The sequence below is a fragment of the Garra rufa genome, chromosome 16, assembly GCF_049309525.1.
Source record: "Garra rufa chromosome 16, GarRuf1.0, whole genome shotgun sequence".
Taxonomy (NCBI): Eukaryota; Metazoa; Chordata; class Actinopteri; order Cypriniformes; family Cyprinidae; genus Garra; species Garra rufa.
The window spans coordinates 42,107,320-42,131,345 of record NC_133376.1 but is presented as its reverse complement, the minus strand read 5'-3'; the positions used below and the strand labels follow the sequence as shown (position 1 = coordinate 42,131,345).

Sequence of the window (24,026 nt, the reverse complement as noted above, 5' to 3'; positions counted from 1 at the left end):
TCGCGTACATGATAGTGCAGGATGATGCCGAGTTAGATTTGTCACTCAGTTTCAAAGTTGATGGGTTTGAATATGTAATATTTGTTACGACTGCAAAGACAAGGTGCTTGGGCTGCAGAAAATTTGGGCACTTAATTCGAAACTGTCCTGATAAATTGAAGGAGAACGAAATTATTGAGGGAGGGAATGCTGAGCCTGCTCCCAGTACGAGTAAAGTGACTGAGGCCGGTCCGGAGAGCTCGGAGACACCGGGGATGAGCCGAATTGAGATAGAGTCGGTCACGGGGAAGGGACCAGTCACTGCTAGTGTTGTGGAAGTTGGCTCAATCGCGGTGAATCAGGAATGTTCGCACGCGGTAGATGCAGTGCTATCAGCTAGTGATTCTGTGGATGGGGTACAGGAGTCTGGGAGCTCCGTAAACAAGCAGGCTTGTGATGCTATAGAGATCACTACCGCATCGATGTTGCAGAATGTTTGTGAGGTGAATTATGTAGATATGGAGGTAGAACAAAATATGTTCAAAGTGCCCCAAAAAAAGAAGAAGAGGGATAACTCTCAAGATGCAAAGGTTTTTAAAAAACCTGATTCTCAAGTTAGTGTTGACCAAGAGACTGAGAGTGACAGTGAGTTGTCAGACTCTAGTGTGGTGCTGTCTCAGAATGACTTTTCTAGTCGGAATTATGATGTTGAAGATATAAAGTTGTTTCTTAAATCAACTAAAAATAAGAGAGGTGTTTGTGTTCAGGAATATTTTCCTGATATCAAACAATTTGTTGAAAAAACAAGGAATCTGATGACAGAGGGTGGTTTCACTAACAAAGAGGTATATCGGTTGAAGAAAATTGTGAGGAACTTAAACAAAGAATTAAATAATGATGTTTAGAAATCAAAGGGGTGTTTTAGATCTGTTGCGTTTTGGTGGATGCTTGCTCTTTTTGTTTATTATCACCATGAGTGAGGTACGCATGGCTACCTTGAATATGAATGGTGCCAGGGACATTAAGAAAAGAGCTATGTTATATGAAATGATTAAACAAAGAAATATTGATGTTATAATGCTGCAAGAAACACACAGTGATGGTGGAAATGCTGATAGTTGGGCAATGGAGTTTGAGGGGATCTCTATATTGAGCCACCATACCTCAACAAGAGCTGGGGCCTCATTTATAAAACTTTCTTACGCACTGATTTGATCTTAGAGTGTTCGTACGATCAAATCCACGTCAAAGTACAGATTTATAAAAACCGTCTTTGACGTGGAAAAGTACTTATCTCCACGTCAGATTCCAGCTTGGCGTACGACCGTTTCCTTGTGGTAATGCCTGGTATTGCAGATAGTTCAGCCTCACTATAATTTGATTTCTTGCGCTCCTTTTTTCTTGCCATTGTCACAGAGTTTTTGCTTTAGGAATGAGCTCATTTTATATGTTAATTAATTAAGGAGGGGCGTTTCGACGGCGGAACATTCAGCTGCACACAATTCCACGATCATTTGTGATTTATAACCGAATGACTGGCGTACGCATGGATTTCGTGGTACGTTCGTTTTCTCTGAATCGCTCTTACGATCAAATCAGAAAAGTTCTTAGATAAAATCAAGGATGGTTTCTACGCAAGTCTTTATAAATGAGGCCCCTGGAGTTGCTGTTTTGTTCGCAAAAAGTTTTATTCCAATTTCTTATGACTATGAAGAAATTGTTAAAGGTCGACTTTTAAAAGTGAGAGTTTGTTTTGAGAGTAATGTTTATGTTTTTATTTGTGTGTATGCTCCAACTGCTGCAGTTGAAAGAATGTTTTTTTTTTTTAGATCTACTCTGTTCTACTTTGCAAAATTGTTCATCTGAGGAATTTTTAGTTTTGGGTGGAGATTTTAACTGTACTGAGGGTATGCTTAACAGGAATCATATTGAACCCCATTTGCCTTCTAAAAAACAACTTATCCATATTATTAAAAAGCATGAACTGGTTGATATTTGGAGACAGTTAAATGGAAATGAGAGACAATACACATGGGTTCATACAAGGGATAATGTGATATCTTTTGCTAGATTAGATAGGTTTTATGGTTTTAAGCATCAGCTTAATTTTTTTAAATAATTGTTTAATTATTCCAGTATGTTTATCTGATCATATGATGGTGCAATGTAGCTTTGTGTTCAAGTCTATTAAACCAAAAAGTGCTTATTGGCATTTTAATGTCTCTTTGAGTGATAATTTTTTTTAGGGATTCTTTTTGGGAGAATTACAGGAAGACCAAACCTGAATTCCAAATTATACAACAGTGGTGGGACTTTGGCAAGGTTCAAATTAGACAATTCTGTCAACAGTATACTCTCAATGTAACTAGAGAGTTAAAACAATCTTTAGAGAGCCTAGACACTGAGTTAATTAATTGTCAGCAGTTAGCGGATACAACTGGAGATCATTCTTTTTTAGAGTTAAGTTTAAAGAAAAAAGCTTTGTTACCTGATCTACTGATGGATGTGCCATCCAAATACTTTTTTAGCCTTGAAAAAAAGAATGGGCTGAGGCGTTTAATTCAGGCTTTACGCTCTGATGATGGCCAGGTGTTGCTGGATCCTGTTAGCATTCGAAGGAGAGCGGTTTGCTTTTATCAGAACCTTTATAGAAGTGAGTTCGAGCCAGGGAATGGTGAAAAAAGTCATTTTTTTGCCTCCCTTCCACAGATGTCTGAAGAGGGTAATGCAGCTCTCTCAGGTGCTTTGAGCTTGGGGGAGCTGTATAAGGCCCTGCAAGGCATGGAGTCTGGGAGAGCTCCTGGAATTGATGGGCTCCCAGTTGATTTTTATAAATCCTTCTGGACAGAGCTGGGGTTGGACTTGATGCAGGTACTGAGTGACAGTTTGTCTAAAGGTACGATGTCTTTGAGTTGCCGCAGAGCAATAATCACTATTATACCTAAAAAAGGTGATTTGACTGATATTAAGAGCTGGCGTCCCATCTCACTTCTTTGTACTGATTATAAATTGCTCTCCAAGGCTCTAGCAAACCGCTTGTCTGGAGTGTTGGATCAGGTAATACACCCGGATCAGTCCTATTGTGTTTCTCGTAGATTCATTTTCGATAATATTTCCTTAGTTTTAGAAGATTCTAAATTATAAAATTTAGATTTTGGCCTGATTTCCTTGGATCAGGAGAAGGCTTTTGATAGAGTGGAGCATCTCTATCAATGGAAAACGTTAAAAGCCTTTTGTTTTGGTCTAGAATTTATAGGAATGGTCAAGGTACTCTATAGTGAAGTTGAGAGTATACTGAAGATTAATGGCGGTTTATGTGCTCCATTCCAGGTTGAAAGGGGCATTAGACAGGGGTGCTCCTTATCTGGGATGTTATATTCCTTGGCGATTGAACCACTGATTGAACCACTGTTACATCAAATCAGATTAAAGATGTGCCTGCCTAATTGTAAAAAAATATCATTTGTCTGTCTGCTTATGCAGATGATGTTATGGTTTTTATTAGGGGGGGAAATGATATACAGACCTTACTTAATTTAATCAATGATTTTATGCCTTTGTCTTCTGCTAGAATAAATATAAAAAAATGCGAGGCACTTTTGGTTGGTCGGTGGGCTGATGGCTAACTGAAACTTCCTGATGGGCTAACTTGGGGAAGATCTGGTATAAAATATTTAGGAGTGTTTTTTGGGGACACTGTGATTAAACAGATGAACTGGGAAGGGGCTGTTGAGGAAATTAAGGGACGTCTAGAAAAATGGAAATGGCTGTTACCCAATATGTCATACAGAGGACGTACTCTTGTTATAAATAATTTGGTTGCGTCTTCCCTATGGCATAGGTTGGCTTGTGTGGATCCTCCTCTTGAACTTTTGACAAGGATTCAAGCCGTTCTTGTGGACTACTTCTGGGATAGACTACACTGGGTACAACGGAGTGTTTGTACCTACCAAGGGAAGAAGGAGGACAAGGACTGGTACATCTACAGAGTAGAACTGCAGCCTTTCGTTTTAAGTTTTTACAGAGACTATTTGATGGTGCAGCCGATGTCAGTTGGAAGAAAGTTGCTTGTGCCATTTTGCAAAAGGTTGGGACTTTTGGTCTGGACAAACAGCTTTTTCTTTTGAATCTTGCAAAAATGGACTTGTCAGTGAAGAATTCTTCCAACAATGTAAAGATTGATTTCAATCTTGAACATTGCAAAAAAACATGAAAAACTGTCTCTCTTTGAGCACAAAATGGGCATTCTGAGCTAACCTCTGGATTTAGTACTGAAATAAAAGAATTGACAGCAATAATTCCATGAAGGATTCTCCACTGTATCCCCTCCCCTTTTAGCTAATGGCGGTTTATACAGAGATCTCCATTCAGGTTTTGCATTTTCACTCAACCCAAAAAAAAGGGCGCCATGGTGTATCAACCTTTCCTTCAAAGCTTTTCTTATTAAAACTCATAACACATGCTCAGTACAACAAATTTCCTTTTGTTGACAATAAGTCCAACCACAAGGAATCCCAAATCTTGAAAAAAAACAAAACTGTATGTTCATCAAGAATAGGTGCAATCGTTAGACAAGGGAATAAATCTTGCTCATTAGGAGAAGTCACCCCAGAATAATAATCTTTTAACATCTTCCCCTCCTCAGCTGTAAGGGCTGCTTTCAGTTTTGACAAATAACAAAAAATAAGACGAACAGACCTAAAACCCAAATGTTGAGATACCATTTCTGCATTCTCTAGATTAGGGCCAGTCAAAGTCAGCATCTGCCCTAACGTAACAGTCTTTGATCTTAGAAGTGCAGAACCAAACCCAGAAAAGTTGCTGTTGTCAGTTAAATCTAAATGCGCTCCAAGTATCAAAGGTTCTTCTAAAAGCCAATACAGAGAGTAAGAACTTTCGGCCTTCTGAATCCGAAACAAGCTCCATATTTTAAAAAGATTTTTATAAAAAGATGGTAGCTGGAAATTCTGTATAATTCAACTAATTTGATGACGACTTCAGAACTCCTTAAGTGTTTCAAATTTTGTGTGCGCTATGCATCAGACATTCAGCCAGCGGTCCATGGGCGTGACGTCTGAGTCTAAGCTCTCCTTGATGTTCACATTGCCTTATTCTGGATACAAATAAAACATCAGGGGGTCAGTTCCTCGTACGTCCCTAACTCCGCTGGATTAGATTTTTGACGATCTTGGATTGTTTGTTTCTTCAAAGCTCATCCAGGGGCCATGATGGTAGCTGAACAAAGTAGAGTTACAGGATTAAGACGAAGGGTAAATCCAAAACAGACGAGAGATCCAGGGCAGGCAGAGAAACAGACAGGATGAGATAAACCAGGCAGGGAATCAAGACACGGATGACTAGACTAAATACAACCTTGTTGAAAAAACAGCATATGCTGGTTAGGTAGGTTTTGATGCTGAGATGCTGGTTTTAGCTGGATAATGCTGGTCCTTTGCTGGTTAATGCTGGTCCTTAGCTGGTTTATGCTGGTCCTTATCTGGTCATGTTGCTGGTCAAGGTGCTTGCAGAGCACAGTCACAGACTACTCCATCCTAGTCCGGGCTGCAGGACATAGAGGTCCCAGAGTTCCCCTGGGGGAACATCTGGTGAAACGGTGCATGGATCCGTAAGGAGTGGTGCAGCAAGCCAACAATGAACTGTCCTCCCGCAAATTACCTTAACACATGGGAGGACACGGGTATAGAAAGGTATAGAACCTTGCGAAGGTATTGGGTGTCACCCAGGCTGCAGCGCTACATATGTCCGCGCCATGCGCCAGTGCATAGCAGGAGGCATGTGAAGTAAACTCAAACTCCTAGGGGATACCTTGACTATCGTAGGCCAAGATGATGGTATCTGCTTACCAATGAGCCAACCTCTGTTTGGAGACAGCATTCGGCCAAGCAGGCAAAGAGCTGTTCAGAGCTTCTGGAGCTCTGTGTGCAGTCCACGTAAACGCGGAGTGCATGAACGGGTCACGACAGTTCCAAGGCCGGGTGTGCACTTCCGGGGCAGAGCTCGCAAGTTCACCACCTGGTCCCAAAGGGCGTGGTGGGAACCTTAGGCACGTAACCAGGCCGAGGTCTCAAGGTCACGTGAGAGTTGGCTGGGCCGAACTTCAGGCATGCTTTGTTGATTAAGAATGTGTGCAGGTCCCCAACCCTTTTGATAGAGGTCAGTGCAGTCAGAAGCGAAGTCTCAAGCCACAGTTTTTTTTAGCTTGACTGAACTGAGCGGCTCAAAGGGAGCTCCCCTGAGGTCCTTGATGACCATGGAGAGATCCCAAGAGGGAACAAGGTGTGGTCTGGGAGGGTTAGTCCTCCTCGCAACTCTTGGGAACCTGACAACCAGGTGATGCTTCCCTAGGGATGCACCATCAACTGCAACATGAAATGCCGCAATAGCTGGGACAAACACTTTCAAAGTGGAGGGGGACAGCCTCTGCTCCAACTTTCTTTGCAGGAAGGTGAGCAACACTCTGACCGAGCATCTCTGTGGGTCTTCACGGCGAGAGAAACCCAAATAAATAAACCCCCTATGAGGGGGCTCTAGTCTGAGTCATAGTATCTACCACAGTCTGGGGAAGGCCAGTGAGGTCTACCACGTCCCATCTAAAAGCCACACGTGTAGGTTCCACAGATCGGGATGTGGGTTCCAATCGTGCCCTCCCCTTGAGAGGTCCTTCCTCAGGGGGATCTTCCAGGGAGGGGCTGTCATGAGGAGCATGGCCTCAGAGAACCAGGTCCGGGTGGGCAAACATGCCACAACCAGCAGGACCTGCTCCTTTTCCTCCCTGATCTTGCACAGGTCTGTGCAAGGAGGCTCACTGGAGAAAAACATGTCATTTTGCCATTTTGCTTTAAACTTTCTTTGCACTGGAAAACAAGAATACTAAGGAAGAGCAGTACTTTTTTATATATTTGTTTTTATTTATTTATTTATTTTTGTTGTTGTTTTTGAAGTGTGATGAGAAGGCAGAAGTTATTTTTATATTCTAGCTTTTTTGTCAAATCAATTAAAACATAATGGAGACCTGTTTTAATTTGTATTTTTCAAACTGTTGCTAATGCAATTTAATTTCTGCATATTCGGTTCCCTTCAGTTGGTTCTGTTACACATATTGGCACTCATTAAATCTGCAGAAACCCTGAGTAAACTATTTTAATTCATATATGAAGCCCACACGAGCATGGCCTTTAATACTTTTGGTTAATACTTGAAACAAAAACAACACTCTGCGTTGCATGAACTTTTATTGTTTCAGAATCACTGCAGACAAAGCATGTCAAAGTCATGAACCTAATTTCAACACATTTTTAAGGACAATGGATTTGATTATCAACATATTTTAAGAAAGATCCACATGCATGCATAAAGTTGTGGAAGTGTGCACAAGCTGCATTGAAGCGTTTGTAAGCCCAACTTTACAACACACGTCTGATCTTCATAGTGATGGACTTCAGAGATTTATAGCTGTTCTTCCAGTAGTACCAGAAGGGCCCCATATACGAACTGCCATCATTTTTCCCCCATAAATACATTGGTTGTCAGGATCCTCCTCTTTATCTGTCATTTACAAAAAAAAAAAGAAAAAAAAAAAAAAAAAAAGCTAATCTTGATAGGACAGTCATGTGTTTGATGCCATATAAGGACAAGATTCTGCCATTTTACTTTTTTTTTTTTTTTGGTCCTCAAATTGTATTTTCTTTGTCTTAAAAAGGTCTCACACTGCAAAAAAATGCTTTTCTTACTTAGATTTTTTTTTTGTCTTGTTTCCAGCCAAAATATATATATAAAAAAAATCTTAATTCTAGAAGAATTTTCTAGACGAGTAAAAATTATTTTCTTGTTTTAAGAAAAAAATAAAAAATAAATAAAAAGTCCAAATCTAGTGTGTTTAGTTTTTGCTTGGAAAAAGCAAAATAATCTGCCAATGGGGTAAGCAAAATAAATCTTATTTTTATTTATTATTTTTCAAAAAGCATTTTTTGGCAGTGTACAAAAGTCCTAATTTGTAAAATCTGCAGAATCCCAGCATTGACAAGAAAGCTCATCAGCTTGATTTTATAGTATGTCACCAAATGTTTGGTCATCAACATCATGTTAAAGATGTTTGAATATTTGCATGTTAACAAAGCATCAGGACCTGGTTGTATCAGAACCCTTTAACTTTAAAAGGGTTTTCTTAACTGTTTTTCTGAAGCTGTCTGTTGCAATCAGTTGCCGATTAATCGCTTGACCAACACTTTCAGATGAATTTTTTTTTTAAATTCCTCTAAAGATGATAAAGCAGGTTGCTCAAAAAAAAAGAAAGAAATGAACAGAACCTTGTCCTTTTATGGCATGAAATCCATGACTGTCCTATTAAGATTTTTTTTTTTTTTTTGTAAAAGTCAGATAAAGAGGAGGATCCTGACAACCAGAAAGATATTTAAAGATGCATCCGTCACCTGAACATTTACAAGATTCTCAGCGCATACAGTGAGTTTGATTCTGATAATTTTGAAAATTATGTTTTTTTTTTTTTTTTTTCAGAACATGACAGAATTCATGTTCTAACAAAGTGATTTTATTTACTTCAGGTATTTCAGGTACAGATCCCGTCTGATCCTCTGAGCTGGATGTCTGAAGCGATGATCACAAACATGATTGTGAGTTTCTGTATGTGAGAATGTGAGTGTGATTTAGTCAGACGTTAATCATCAGGCTCAGATCTTGAGTTTGTGTCTCGCAGGTGTTGCTGTGTTTGTCTGCACTGTTTCCAATGCTGATGGGGACTGATGTGGTCAAATCAGATTGTTTTCTTGCCAAAGACTGCTCTGATATTTATTCGAGTGGAAAAAATGGCAGTGGCGTGTACACCATCACCTCAATGGATGGAGTGGTGCAGGTCTACTGTGAGATGGTTTCCGGTGGAATAAATGACAGAGGACACTGGACGGTAAACATTTCACTTGGAGCTAGTGTTTTATTGTCTTCAGACCTTATTTAAAAAAAAAAAAAAAAAAACTTTCTTAATGTTCTAATTAGTTCTACTAATTTTAATACTTATTTTTGTATTGCAAGAATGTTTTAAAAATCCTCTTTTCTTGTTGTGATTAGAATGTAATTTAAAGATTACATAAATGTTTCTTGCAACGTTCATCAAGTACTAAACATCATAAGGACGTTCTGAGAATGTTGTCCTAAGAAGGTTTTCTTTCAATGTTACGAAAACATTTATCAAATATTAATAAAGTTATAAGAACATTTCATAAATAAAGTTTTGTCATGGCACTTATATAACTTTTAAAAATTGTTGTGAGAACATTTCCTGTTCGCTGGGTTGACCTCATTTGTATATTTTGTAGTAATGTATAAAAATATAAGATATACAAATTGTCACTCAGTGCTTTTATTTGTGCGTCTGTCGGAGTATGAGAGTTTTCTTTTTTGCAGCTTTGTTTGGTAATGCCAGTGAAATCACACAACAGATTCTACATTTGTTGTTGAAGAAAGCCTGTCTACTTTAAAACTAAAGTGTTTTTTGTTAAAAAAAAGTTGTAATAGGAGAATGATATGCAATGTTGTGATGCATGAAACAGATGAATGATTTCTAAATGTTTCAGGTGTTTCTCAGGCGAATGGACGGTGAGGTGAATTTCTTTAGGCCGTGGGAGAGTTATAAAAAGGGTTTTGGTAATAAAGGCGGCGAATACTGGCTGGGTAAGAGTTTCTGTAATGTTTTGGTCTACAAAAGAGAAAAAAAAAATTTAACCAACAGTCACACAGAAAACTTGGACATTTAATGTGGACCACTGTATAAATGCAGATTTATATCTTTTGTATTTGGACATTTGTTCTTTGATTTACTAAACCAGTTTCCTTTCACGTTTTCGACAGGTTTAGAGTTTCTTCATCAGCTGACCAGCAGATATCAGTATAAACTCAGAGTAGATTTGGAGGACTTTCAAGGAAAGAAGGTTTACGCTGTGTACAAGTCTTTCTCTGTGGACTCTGAGGCTGATGGGTACAAACTGCATGTGAGCGGCTTTGTAGATGGAGGAGCAGGTGAAACAAACTACACACATTTCATTTTCCAGTTTTCAGTTATGTGACCCTAATGAGAGTTTCTCCTTTCTACAGGGGACTCTTTGAGTTATCACAATGGAGTAAAGTTCTCCACCTTTGACAAAGACCAAGATAGTTCGAGCGATAACTGCGCTATGAAAACCGGTGTCGGCGCGTTTTGGTACAATAGTTGTTATCGCGCAAACCCTACTGGTCTTTACTTGTGGAGGAAAGATGATGGCAGTGGGTATGTTGGGCTCAACTGGTACCACTGGAGGAAAAACTATAAATCTCTGAAGTCCATCATCATGAAGATCAGACGTGTGATGTAGAGCACGGGTTTCTATCCTTTACAAATGCTTTACTGCAGCTTGTGCACATCCACATCTATAATCCATTGCCCTCTTTAATAAAAATGTGTTGAAATTGGATTCATAATTTTTCAGCATGCTTTGTCTGCTATGATTCTGAAGCAATAAAATCTTTTGCAAAGCAGTATGTTGTTTATGTGTGTTTTAAGTATTAACCAGCCAAGGAGGTAATGCTCATGTGAGCTTCATATATGACTTAAAATAGTTTATTCAGGGTTTTTTTGCAGATTTTATGTAGGTCAATTTTTGTAAGGTTCTTTCGAATCAGATTTAAGGACCAAATTGAAGCAATTTGAAAATACAAATTCAAACAGATCTACATTATGTTTTAATTAATTGGACGAAAAAGCTAAAATATGGAAATAACTCCTACTGCCTTCTGATCTCACTGCAAAAAGTACTGTTCTTCCTCTATATTCTTGTTTCCAGTGCAAATGAAGTTTAAAACAAAATTAAATAATGACATGTTTTCTAAAAAAAAAAAAAAAAAACCTGATGAAAGTAAAGTGAGTTTTTCATTAAAACAAATATCTGACAACAAGCTCAGAAAAATCAACTTAATTTAAAGAGAAAACATGTTTTCATAGATCACTGAAATGCTAGGCAATAAAACGATAACAACATTATCACTCATTAGAACATGTAGAAACTGAGAAATTGATTTTTCTATTAAGCTTTTTTATTTTGCTAAGGAAACATGATTGTAAAAGGGTAAAGAATTAAAAAACGCAAATTGTTTATCATGTTTTGAATGCTACATGCCTATATTAAGCTATATTAGTAAAGATTTGACATCTATCCTGATAATTATTGATATCAACTGATATGAAAAAAAACATATATATTGTGATTATTTTTTTGCCCATAATAACTCACTGACTGATAGTTGTTGTTATTTCAAGATTCAGACCAGACCACTTTTTCACTGGAGGAAGTGTTATTATGGATTATGGACTTGATTTGGGGGTGGTTTCCCGGACCAAGATTAAATTAAGACAGGAGTAGGCCTTAATCTAGAATAGTTAATCATGTTTTAAAAAATGGCTTTCTGAAACACAGATTAAGTACAGATTACTAACACCTGGACTATGGAGTCCTCAACTAAAATACACTCGATTAATTTAATACCACCTGTGCAAATCAGGATTAGCTGGATTGAGGTTGCCTATAAAACATGGAATGAACCAAGAAAAGGTTAAAATTGTATGCAACTGAGAAGCAAATGGCAATGGAAGTTGAAAAGAGAGTACAATCAAAGAACTTTTCTGAACATGAGAAAAGTCTTTTAAAGCAAATAGTTTCGAGACATCCTGTTATCGAAGATAAACTGCACACATCAGCTGTTGAATCAAAGAAAAGGAATGCCTGGACATCTATTTGTAATGAATTTAATGCAAATGAACACACACATCTACAAGAACAATACAACAACTTCAAGTAAGAATCATTAGTTTTATTATGGCTTTTTAAAATCACTGTTGTATTTATAATAGTTATTTAATACAGATGTTGTGGAAAAATATCAAAATAAACCTCAAAAAAACTGTTGTTGAAGCTCGAAGAGAGAGGTTTAAGACTGGTGGAGGTCCTGCAAATAAAGACTGTGATGTGTTGGATGAGTTAATGACAGGAATGCTGGAGAATCAGCAACCTTTGGAGAACATACTAGATGATGGATCACATGCACCTATATTAAGTATTTGAATTTGATTTTGGCCTTTGTTTCTCTACTCTCAACTTTTATTTGCCTCTGTCATATGATGTGAAACATTTTCCCATTTAATCTGTATTTATTTGACCATATATGAACTGTTCATGTTTCAAGGAGAAGGTCAAAACAGAACTGAAGAATTGGAAAGCAGCTTACCCTCCACATCACATTTCAGTAACATACCAGACCAAAAAGTTGTACACTTTTAACAAATATTTGGTTTTATTATTACATGTATCCGATCTGGACAGAGGGTTGAGGGTTAAATAATGTAAACAGATCTATTTAAAGTGGCACAATGCAAAGGAATCCCTGTATGCAAGTCCTTCTCTGTGGTTTGTTGTAAATGGTGGCACATCAGGATTGTCATCCTCTTCTATTGGGGGATCTGGGCATCCCTGCTTTTTTAGGTAGTTGTGAAGAACAGCTGTTGCAATGATGATAGTGCAGCATCTACTTGGTTTGAATCTGAGTGTTTTCCTAAGGCACTGAAAACGACTCTTCCAAACACCAAACATGCGCTCGACTAAACCCCTTGTGCGCATATGAGCCTGGTTGTAGCACAGTTGTTCAGCTGTTGTTGGGTGCAAGTATGGCGTAAACAAGAAATCCTTCTGAGCATACCCACTGTCACCAAGCAAAATTCCATTATGATCTCTTCTTTCAAATTGAGTATACAGAGATGAGTTGAGGAAAATTCGGGAATCATGAGTTCCACCTTTCCACCGTGCAACGTTTGAAAACTCTAACTGGGGAGTGCATACACCTTGGACATTTATGGAAAACCAGTTCTTTCGATTCCTGTATTCCTCAGCATCTGGAGTAGAGGGACGCTTAATGGGAATATGGGTTCCATCTATGCAACCTATGACTCCTGGGAAATTTCCATATTCACAGAATAGTACCTTGTAGTTAGCCTGGGTTCTAGCATCAGGGAAGTTTATGTAATGTGCTTTTAATTCACAAATGGCCCTGCACACTCTGTGAATGACTTTACATACTGTTGGTTCACTGACACCACATAAATCCCCAGTTTCTCGATGAAAGGTGCCACATGCCAAGAACTTTAAAGTTATGAGCACCTGGAGACAAACTGGAATAGGCTGTCCTCTTTGGGTCACAGATGAAAGCCTGGGTTCTAAGAGTGAAATTATCTCCACTGCATTTACTTTATGCATGCAGAAACGATCTCGAAAACTTATTTCATCAAAACGTTGCAATGGGTCACTTCTGTCTGCAAGAACTTGCCTTGCTGGTGGAAAGCGCTGATCATCATTGACACAGTCCAAGTAATCCATGTGTCCTCCAAATAAAATTAATTGAATCTAAACCTGCCTCCTGGTAGGTTTAATTTAAGCCTCAATTTAGTCCTGAAGTTGCTCTAGGCTTCCTCCAGGAAATAAGCCTATTAAATTCTGGACTAGACTAAGTCTTAGACTTTTTAAAACCATGACAGAGAAAGCACATTTCTGTTAGTCTGATTTAAATGGCCATTTTAGTCTAGGACTAGGCTTAATCTTGGTCCTTGAAGTTAAAATCCTAGTCTTCAATTTAAGTGATGCACAGAAAAAAAAGCAGTGAAGTCAAACCAGTACATGTAGAAGCATTAATGTCAAAAAAAATAGTTTGCCTGTGTGGGAATGGCAAAAGAGTCACTATTCTGGAGCCCTCTAGTGGTTGTAGTTGAAATTTAATGCTATTTTAATTTCAAAGTATTTTTGCCTTCCTATAGATGGCAACACTTTCCCACTAAACCATTGCACATTGTTAATGTCATTTCATTAATTAAATTAAAGGACAAGTTCACTTCCAGAACAAAAATGTACAGATAATGTACTCACCCCGTTGTCATTCAAGATGTTTATGTCTTTCTTTCTTCAGTTGAAAGAAATCATGTTTCTTTGAGGAAAACATTTCAGGATTTATCTCCATATAGTAGAACTTCCAAAATGCTGTTTAAATACGGCTTCAAACAATCTTAAATGTGGCTGTAAACGACCCTAGCTGAGGAAGAAGGGTCTTAGGATCCTTAGGATGTAGGATAATTTAGATTTTTTTTTTTTTTTTTGAAGTTGAGGGAGAAAATAAGATGGAGGTTTTTCGACATACCTTAACTGTCTTGAACTCGAAAAAACTGAGTTCAGGCAGAGCAAGACAAGACGAGCGCTTGATTGTGAATGATTGTTTCGCTACATAAGACCCTTCTTCCCTTCTATTGTTCCCCGAGTTTGAACCCATCTCTATTAGAGAACTACAGACTGGTTCTACAGACCTTCTTCCTTTCATTGCAAAAACTCTTGAACAAGCTGTGTTCAACCAAATATCTGCCTTTCTCACACAACAACCTCCTGGAGAGCAACCAGGCTGGTTTCAGAAGCAGACATTCAACTGAGACTGCCTTGCTCTCAGTTGTTGAAGCCCTAAAACTGCCAAGAGTTAAATACTTAAATACTTATCTTGCTGGATCTGTCTGCTGCTTTTGACACAGTTAACCACCAGATCCTCCTGTCAACCCTATTGGCTAAGGATGTCTTAAGAACCACACTCCAGTGGTTTGAATCTTACTTCTCAGACAGGTCTTTAAGGTATCTTGGAGAGGTGAGGTGTCCAAGCTGTACCATTCAGCTACTGGGGTGCCTCAGGGCTCAGTTCTTGGACCACTTCTCTTCTCTGTCTACATGGCATCGCTAGGTTCTGTCATTCAGAAACATGGCTTCTCAAATCACTGCTATGCTGATGACACTCTACTCTACCTCTCATTCCATCCTGATGATCCCACGATGACCTGACAATGGCGTGTACACCATCACCTCAGGGTATGGACCGTACCCTTCAGAGGACAGAAAGACAAAGGACGATATGCATTTCAACTTGAGCTTGTGTTTTAACTGCAGACCTTATTTTAGTAGCACATGCATCACAGGCAACATATTAAGGTTGTGGGAATGTATTGGCAACATTATATTGAAACGTTTTGTTTGTCATGATTAGAACATTATTTAAAGGCATACTTAAGTAAAAGTACAGATATCCTACCAGAAAATGACTTTATTAGAAGTTGAAGTCACTGTTTAGAATATTACTTGAGTAAAAATCTTCAAGTAAAAAATCTTCATTTTTAAATTGATATTTTTAAATCTTAAATGTACAAGTAAATGCATCTTTTTCCACCCCGCAATTTTGAGAAAATATGGAGAAAAAAAGTCTGAATTGCGAGATATAAAGTTGCATTTGTGAAGAAAAAAGTCAGATTTGTGACATACAAACTCGCAATTGCGAGAAAACAGAATTACAAGATACGAATTCGCATTTGTGAGGAAAATTATTTCTCACAGTTGCGAGTTTTTATCATTATTTTCAAAAAAAAAAAGAAGTTAGAATTGCAATTATCTTGCAATTATGAGTTTAAAAACTCTGTATTTGCTCACAAAAACTTTTTCAATGCAAATGCAAATTTTTTTTGCAGGAAAGGCAATATTTTTGTGAGCAAATACTTTCTAGATAGAACGAACGCAATACTTTTGTAAGAATTTTTTTCATACAGTTTTGCAAAAAAACAGTTTACATCTCGCAATTCTGACTGAGATACTGACTTCTGACTATTTTGTAGTAAGTAACAAATATATTTCAGGGAAATGTATCGGAGTAAAAGTATACATTTTAATTAGGAAATGTAGTGGAGTAAAAGTACTCCCAAAAATACTTAAGTACCGTAACAAAGTATTATTACTTTGTTACATTACACCACTGCATAACTCAAGTTACAGAATCAGATACATTTTTCTGATTACGTCAGTCTTGTTTTCTGAGAAATTGATTAAAATGAAGTGAGTTCAGGATTAAAACAAGAACAAATGTATGTTACCTCTCACGTCAAAATCAAGCCACATATTTGTTTGGAGCTGTTTTGAACTGTTTCGGCTTGTAAACGCTGCTTGATCTGTGCAGATTTCTCTCCTGAATCAAACTTAATTTGAAGCTCAAACATCTTAATGATGGATTTGTTTTTGTCTTCTCAAGATGTTAATTGATGCACTGGTGGAGTACTTGTGGATTATTGTGATGTTTTATTAGCTCTCATTCTGACGGCACCCATTCACTGCAGAGAATTCACTGGTGAGCAAGTGATGGAATGGCACATTTCTCCAAATCTGATGAAAAAACAAACTCATCTACATCTTGGATGACCTGACGACTTCCTGTGCTTTGTTATTCTTATTCCTAGTTATTTAGCCTACTTTTATTTAATTAAGGATTTTTGTGAAGTGCTATAATGAAATTGCAAGCATCATAATAAGAGCTGATTTACTAACAATGCACACATTAAAGAAAACAGATGCAACCAGATCATTTCCATAATGAGTAGCTCAATCTACCAAGGACAGTGCAAAGTAGCATCTGCTTTAAGACATGATTTTTTTGCTAATGGGTGTTAAATAATGGTGCAAATACCAGTATTTTGACAAGTGCAAACATTAGTAAATTGCAACCCAGGCTCATTGGCAATACGTGACTCTGCCTACATTTCTGCAGAACCTGAAATACGTATCTCCAGGTACATTTGGCTGCACTTTTCGGGTGAACCGTCCACTAGAGGCGCTAATGTGTATTGTTTTCCTCCGTTTTAAATACACGTTTATTAAAGGTTAGAAAGCAAATTAAACAGTGCTCGGTCTTCTCAGCATACAAAACGTTTGTATTAAACTTGTTAATTCCACATTTTTAAGGTGCCAAAGACACACGTCTCGTCTGGATTTATCCTTTAACTTCGATGGAGAGCAGTTGCGTACAAATACCACGCAGCATCTTCTACGGCAATTACGTCACCAGCGAGGCTCAGTTCGACCAGTTCACCTGATACGTGTACACCTTCAAGCAGGTAAGTGACCGCAACAATCTTTTCATTATTTTAATTATTTCAGTGTTTCTACATCACTTTCATGGGGTCATGTGTTAAAACGGAAGCTTAGTGGAACAGTTAGCACGGCTGCTAACGTTAGCCTACGATTGACATTAGCCTAAGCATTACCACTGTAACTGTAGTTTTACTATAGTATTTGTAGGATATGCACACTAACCACTAGCTTACTATGGTTTTACCACTGTAACCGTAGTTTTACTATAGTATTTTTAGTATAAGCACAGTAAACACAACTCTAACTATGGTTTTACCACTGTAACTGTAGTTTTACTATAGTATTTTTAGTATAAGCACAGTAAACACAACTCTAACTATGGTTTTACCACTGTGACTGTAGTTTTACTATAGTATTTTTAGTATAAGCACAGTAAACACAACTCTTACTATGGTTTTACCACTGTGACTGTAGTTTTACTATAGTATTTTTAGTATAAACACAGTAAACACAACACTAACTATGGTTTTACCACTGTGACTGTAGTTTTACTATAGTATTTTTAGTATAAACACAGTAAACACAACTCTAACTATGGTTTTACCACTGTGACTGTAGTTTTACTATAGTATTTTTAGTATAAGCACAGTAAACACAACTCTAACTATGGTTTTACCACTGTAACTGTAGTTTTACTATAGTATTTTTAGTATAAGCACAGTAAACACAACTCTAACTATGGTTTTACCACTGTAACTGTAGTTTTACTATAGTATTTTTAGTATAAGCACAGTAAACACAACTCTAACTATGGTTTTACCACTGTAACTGTAGTTTTACTATAGTATTTTTAGTATAAGCACAGTAAACACAACTCTTACTATGGTTTTACCACTGTGACTGTAGTTTTACTATAGTATTTTTAGTATAAGCACAGTAAACACAACTCTAACTATGGTTTTACCGCTGTGACTGTAGTTTTACTATAGTATTTTTAGTATAAGCACAGTAAACACAACTCTTACTATGGTTTTACCACTGTGACTGTAGTTTTACTATAGTATTTTTAGTATAAACACAGTAAACACAACACTAACTATGGTTTTACCACTGTGACTGTAGTTTTACTATAGTATTTTTAGTATAAGCACAGTAAACACAACTCTTACTATGGTTTTACCACTGTGACTGTAGTTTTACTATAGTATTTTTAGTATAAACACAGTAAACACAACACTTACTATGGTTTTACCACTGTGACTGTAGTTTTACTATAGTATTTTTAGTATAAACACAGTAAACACAACTCTAACTATGGTTTTACCACTGTGACTGTAGTTTTACTATAGTATTTTTAGTATAAGCACAGTAAACACAACTCTAACTATGGTTTTACCACTGTAACTGTAGTTTTACTATAGTATTTTTAGTATAAGCACAGTAAACACAACTCTTACTATGGTTTTACCACTGTAACTGTAGTTTTACTATAGTATTTTTAGTATAAGCACAGTAAACACAACTCTAACTATGGTTTTACCACTGTAACTGTAGTTTTACTATAGTATTTTTAGTGTAAGCACAGTAAACACAACTCTAACTATGGTTTTACCACTGTGACTGTAGTTTTACTATAGTATTTTTAGTATAAGCACAGTAAACACAACTCTAACTATGGTTTTACCACTGTAACTGTAGTTTTACTATAGTATTTTTAGTATAAGCACAGTAAACACAACTCTAACTATGGTTTTACCACTGTAACTGTAGTTTTACTATAGTATTTTTAGTGTAAGCACAGTAAACACAACTCTAACTATGGTTTTACCACTGTGACTGTAGTTTTACTATAGTATTTTTAGTATAAGCACAGTAAACACAACTCTTACTATGGTTTTACCACAGTAACCGTAGTTTTACTATTGTAACTGTGATTTTACGGTGTACTATTTGTAAAGCACAGTAACCACAATGCCTACCACACTTTTAAATGTTTTTTGTGAAGTAATTGTAATTCAGTATTTGTTTCTGTCTTGCAGTTATGTCAGATCACCTTCTCCAGCAGCTAAGAAGCCATCTCTGGTAAAAGCCATCACTGTATGAACTGTAATCCATAATTAATGTACACATAGTTTTGCTCTCTCTCTCTTTCTGTGGTTCATCATGACATTTTTAAAATCTCATAATTTTGACCAATTCTGTCAGAAAGCTGCTAGAATGAACAGGGAACTTGAACTCAAAGCTCCCAATGCTGATCTTGAAGAAGCTGTGAAAGAGGCTGAAAAGTCCTTCTATGATTCAATCTTTCACAGTAATGTTGAAGACATTTAGCTATAACTGATTTGCTTTAATCAACACATCCTTGTTGTTAGTGTTAATAATACCTTTCCTTACAGTCCTTCCTCTCAAATATTTTGGTCACAGATTTTGTTTAACACATTGTCTCAACATGTGTGTATTTCTCTTTGTTTCAGGGTAAAGGGAAGACTAAAGGAAGGCCTGTCATGGGATTTGAATTGGGCCATGTTGTGCATTTCTGGAAAAGACCAAAAGCAAAGGCAAACATTCCAATGGTATGTCAATGTTGGTCTGAGCACCTGGACTGAACTGTACTGCAGTTACATTTTGCACAGCATCTGTACATACCCTACAGCCCCATCAGAAACAACAACCAACAAAGTGTCATGTCGAAGTATTAATAATTCATACAATTTACCAAGCCAGCAAATGTATATGATATTGTACAAGTGTACTCATATAAAATTCTATGATTTTTCACTTGTACTTGTGTCATTGGCCATTGCCTCAACTCTAATGTTAATTGTGTCCATTGTAAGTAGTCAGAGTGTTTATACCAATCCAGTTTATATTAAGTCCATCATATTCTCTCTACATTAACCTTTACAAATTTTCACTGCCTCTTCCTGTTCTAACAGTACATGATATCTGCCCACACCTCAGAGTCTGCCTTTCTTTCTATGTTGATTTTTATTTAACACATCTGTCTAAGAAGCACAAGTCTGGAAATGCTAGTTTATCTTGACACAAATCAGATCATTAGTAAATTTGGCCAAATCAGATTGCTTAAAGCTGTCCTTACCAAGAGCAAGAACAACAATAAGAACTATTTTAGCATCCACACCAACTGACGATAGCGTTCTGTTTACTATTATACATGCTACAGTCATCTGCCATCTGTTGTCAATGTTTTTGTTGTTCATCATGTGATACATTCTCTTTCTTCCTGTCTTGCAGGATTTCTTGAAGACTACTTATGTATATACATATAGTGATAGTGACAGGAGTGCCCACAGTAGAGATGGGAGTGTTGACTGTAGAGGAGAAAGTCAAATAATAATAATATTATAATTGTTATTAACCAGTAATTTGTCTTGCATTTAGTCACAATAGAAGCAAACAACGATTACAGGAGAGATATATTTTAAAGGTAATAATTGTAAAATATTGAAATATTGTTCTAATCATTGTTTGCCTATTAGTTTGTTAAACAGAAGCATTGAATATTATTTGGCATATTAACATTTTCTGCAAACAAATTCTCTTTTTGTTTTTGACTATTAGACAATCTTTTTAAGGGGTTTTCTATTGCCTATTTCTTAATTACCTCTATGCAAATGCATTTCAAATACAATCAACTGCTTGTTTTGTCTTTTTTTTTCCGTAATGGCACAAACTGGAGAGAGAGAATGCTTCTTCTGGGAACTTTTTATCTGTGAAAAGTTTGATATGTCAATAAACATTGGGAAATGACTACAAAATGTGTGATTCATTATTTTTTATTATTCTTATAGTTCATCTGGCAGGTCTAAGAATTGCAATTTTGTAAGGTCCATTTCCAGGAAACAGAAGTGATTAATTGTTTACCCTTAATACACTGTAAATGTTACAGAAGCACAATTAAACAGTAGAAAAAAGCTTCATGTTTAATCATTAGAGGTGCATGTTTTTTGTTTTGAAAGCAAATGAAACATTTTGAATTATTGTTCACAGCAATTTATATCAAAGTTTTGAGTTTAAATATTGTACATAAATTTATATTAGTGTGAACATAATTTACTATGGGAACCATTATGCCCTTATTTTAAAAAAATAAAATAAAATAATCCTGGTAATCAATAAATCTATTGCTGCATCAAGTTAACCAAACTATCCAATCTGTTGTTCCAGTTTTATGTTGAGTGGGGACAAATAAATATTGAACTGATTATCTGTATTTGCCACAAGAACCCGGAAGATCATGTCATAAATGACCATATTTGGACAAGCAAACGAGACGACTCTGTTCAATTTGGTTGCCATTTGGAACTCGCTGTGATTGGACTATCTTTAAATCCAAATGAAAAACAACGCTTAATGTTACAAAGTCCGTGTTGCTCTTATTACATCAGTAATAACTTCAGTTAACAACGAAGTGTTGCTATGTTGTGAGAACTTCCTAATTTACCGAGATCGTAACCCTAACCCTAAGCAGATCTTAATTAAACTACAAATAACAGCGCCATTTTTTTTCGTGTTCTATAGATAGAATGGCAGAGGTTTGTGGGTAATGTAGTTTAAAATTTTTATTAATAAAATAGTGGAAAATGCAATCTTTTTTGAACAAAGGTTTATCTAAACAAGTACACTGTGCAAATATCTATGACATATTTCAGAGGCATGCTGAAATTTGGTTTTTTACTAAGATCATTTTTCAAAACACCTTTATACCACTTTTCCATGAATGTTTGAAAACTGTGTCCAACAATATGTAATTAACATAGCATAAGTAGTTGTCCTGCCAATTTTCTCTTTGACATTATAATCAGACACTGATTTACAGCCATTTGAAATGTTCATTTTTTTGCTCTTCCATGGGACTCTACTGGGCCCCTGGGGATTGAAGGGCAGTCAAAACACACAAATCTATTCTCATCATGGACAGCACACTGTGCTGAGTCACATTTTTTAGATTGTCTTTTCAAAAATTTGCCAATATGTAAGTTGAAAGTCATAGTTTTCTTAGAATAAGAATAGACATTTCCTAATTGAATTGTGTCCATTTATTTCATTAGATCAGGAGCAAGAATTGAGTGATGACAGGAAATGAAGACACCAGTTTAAACAATCAATACATATTGTGACACTTCTTTGTACTATCACACAATGTCAGTGTGTCATTCAGTAAGACAAGGTACAGACCGTGTGGTTTATGCAAAAGCTATACAATTCATGCAATGCAAAGGATCATAAAAGACATCATTTGTATCTTTGTCAAATATTCCTCATCTTTGTCCATCTTTGCAAAACATCAGTAATGTGCATGCTCATCTTATTTATTATACAGTACAGGATTGATGTTGATCTTTCCCTGGTCCATCACCCTCAGCTGTGCATAAAGTGCCTGTAGCAATATACTGTAGTCCATGTAGTCTCTTCTAATGAATCTTTCAGCCTTGCCTTCATGTATTGAATGTCATTAATATGACCAAATGTCGCATCTTAATTAAAACACTCATGGTAATTATGTGTATTGTTTACACAATTAAATGGTGTATTTACCAAACAACATTCCTAATAAAGAATATTTACCATACTTTATTATCCAATACTTTGTGCTACATCATAAAGACAGCTAAAGTAGCCTATTAAGACAAATGATATTCAAGAGAAATAAAAATGGGTTATGTTAAAACCATATTATTTTAACCAGATGAAACCTCCCAAATGCATGCATGGTTAAATGTCTTGAGCATCATAGAATCACATTCAGTTTCCTGCTCAGAGCTCTCTTGGTTTTCTTCCTCTTGCTTGCTTATCCATATCCCTATCTTAATAATCTCCTTCCATGTCATGAACAATTTGAAGTTGTTATCCAGCACACTGCAGTACAACTGACAAACAAAAGACATGTGACCAATTTAAATCATATCACTTTATTATCACAATACCATGATCACATGGTACAGGCGGTGACATTTTTTGTGTGAAAACTGCAGCATGAAAGTATAGACAACAAATGTTCAATGTAGGCAACACACACATATAAGGGACTCAATACAGGTAGAGAACAATAAGGTAAATAGTATGCTATACACAGAGAGCATGAAATTAAAACAATAATCACAGTACGCATACCTTTGCAGTGCAGTGTGGAATAAATCAGTTCAAACAGAATGTCATGGTGCAGAATAATAGCCAGTTAGAGTCCAGACAGTGCAACTGATAGAGAGCAGTGCATATGAGCTTGATGTGCTGTGTATTGTTTCTGGTATAAGTTCAGTGCAGTCTAATTGCCAGTGGAAAAATGTGTCTGCTGGTGCAGGTTCTGCAATAACTTCTGCTTGATGGTAACGATGAGAACAATCCATGGCTCTGGTGGCTGGAGTCTCTGATGGTCCTCTGTGCTTTCCTCACACACCAACTGATGTAAATATCCTGGAGGGACATAACATGTACTTAGGGTGTTGTAAATTAATAAACAATATATATTTTTATTTTTAATTGTTGCATTGGACTTACCATTGATTCTTGTTGGAGATATGAGCCAAACGGATCCCTTCACAACTATTTTGCAGTTGTTCATTTGTGAAGTTTACTTTTCTGGGCCGTAACATCTGAGCTGTCACAGTAGAGTTGTTCAGGAATGCAGTCTTCATCGCAGTTTACTGGTGGTTTCAGGCTGCAATGCTGCATCTGGTGGCCATTGAATTGATATGGTCAACTGGCTTCACCCTCCTTCAAACAAACAGACAAAACAATAAGTCAACAATAATTCCAGAGAAATAGTGTTGATGAATAGGTGCAAGTGTCAGTACTCACCATATTTGGCCAATCCTGCCCAAATTCCAGAGATGATAGCACAGTTGATTTGCCAATTCTAGGAGCTATTAAAAAAAAAAAAAAAGTGCATGTGAAAAATGGTAACGGCTGTCTTTTGAGAAATTAACATCAATTGCTATACCCCATATAACCCTAACCCCAACCCATATAACTACATTGCTTGAATACATACATACCAGTAGAAATGTGCAAATTTTCAGCTCAGTGTTTGGGCACAAG

The 24,026-nt window shown here is 36.7% G+C and overlaps 1 protein-coding gene across 1 annotated transcript; it reads left to right on the top strand.

Moving 5' to 3' along the window:
- The first annotated feature begins 8,612 nt into the window (after positions 1-8,612).
- LOC141288158 (microfibril-associated glycoprotein 4-like) lies at positions 8,613-10,361 on the top strand. The gene is made up of 5 exons (XM_073820259.1): positions 8,613-8,630; positions 8,714-8,920; positions 9,588-9,684; positions 9,862-10,029; positions 10,105-10,361. The coding sequence occupies exons 1-5, from the start codon at positions 8,613-8,615 to the stop codon at positions 10,359-10,361; spliced, it is 747 nt and encodes a 248-aa protein (XP_073676360.1).
- The last annotated feature ends 13,665 nt before the right edge of the window (positions 10,362-24,026 follow it).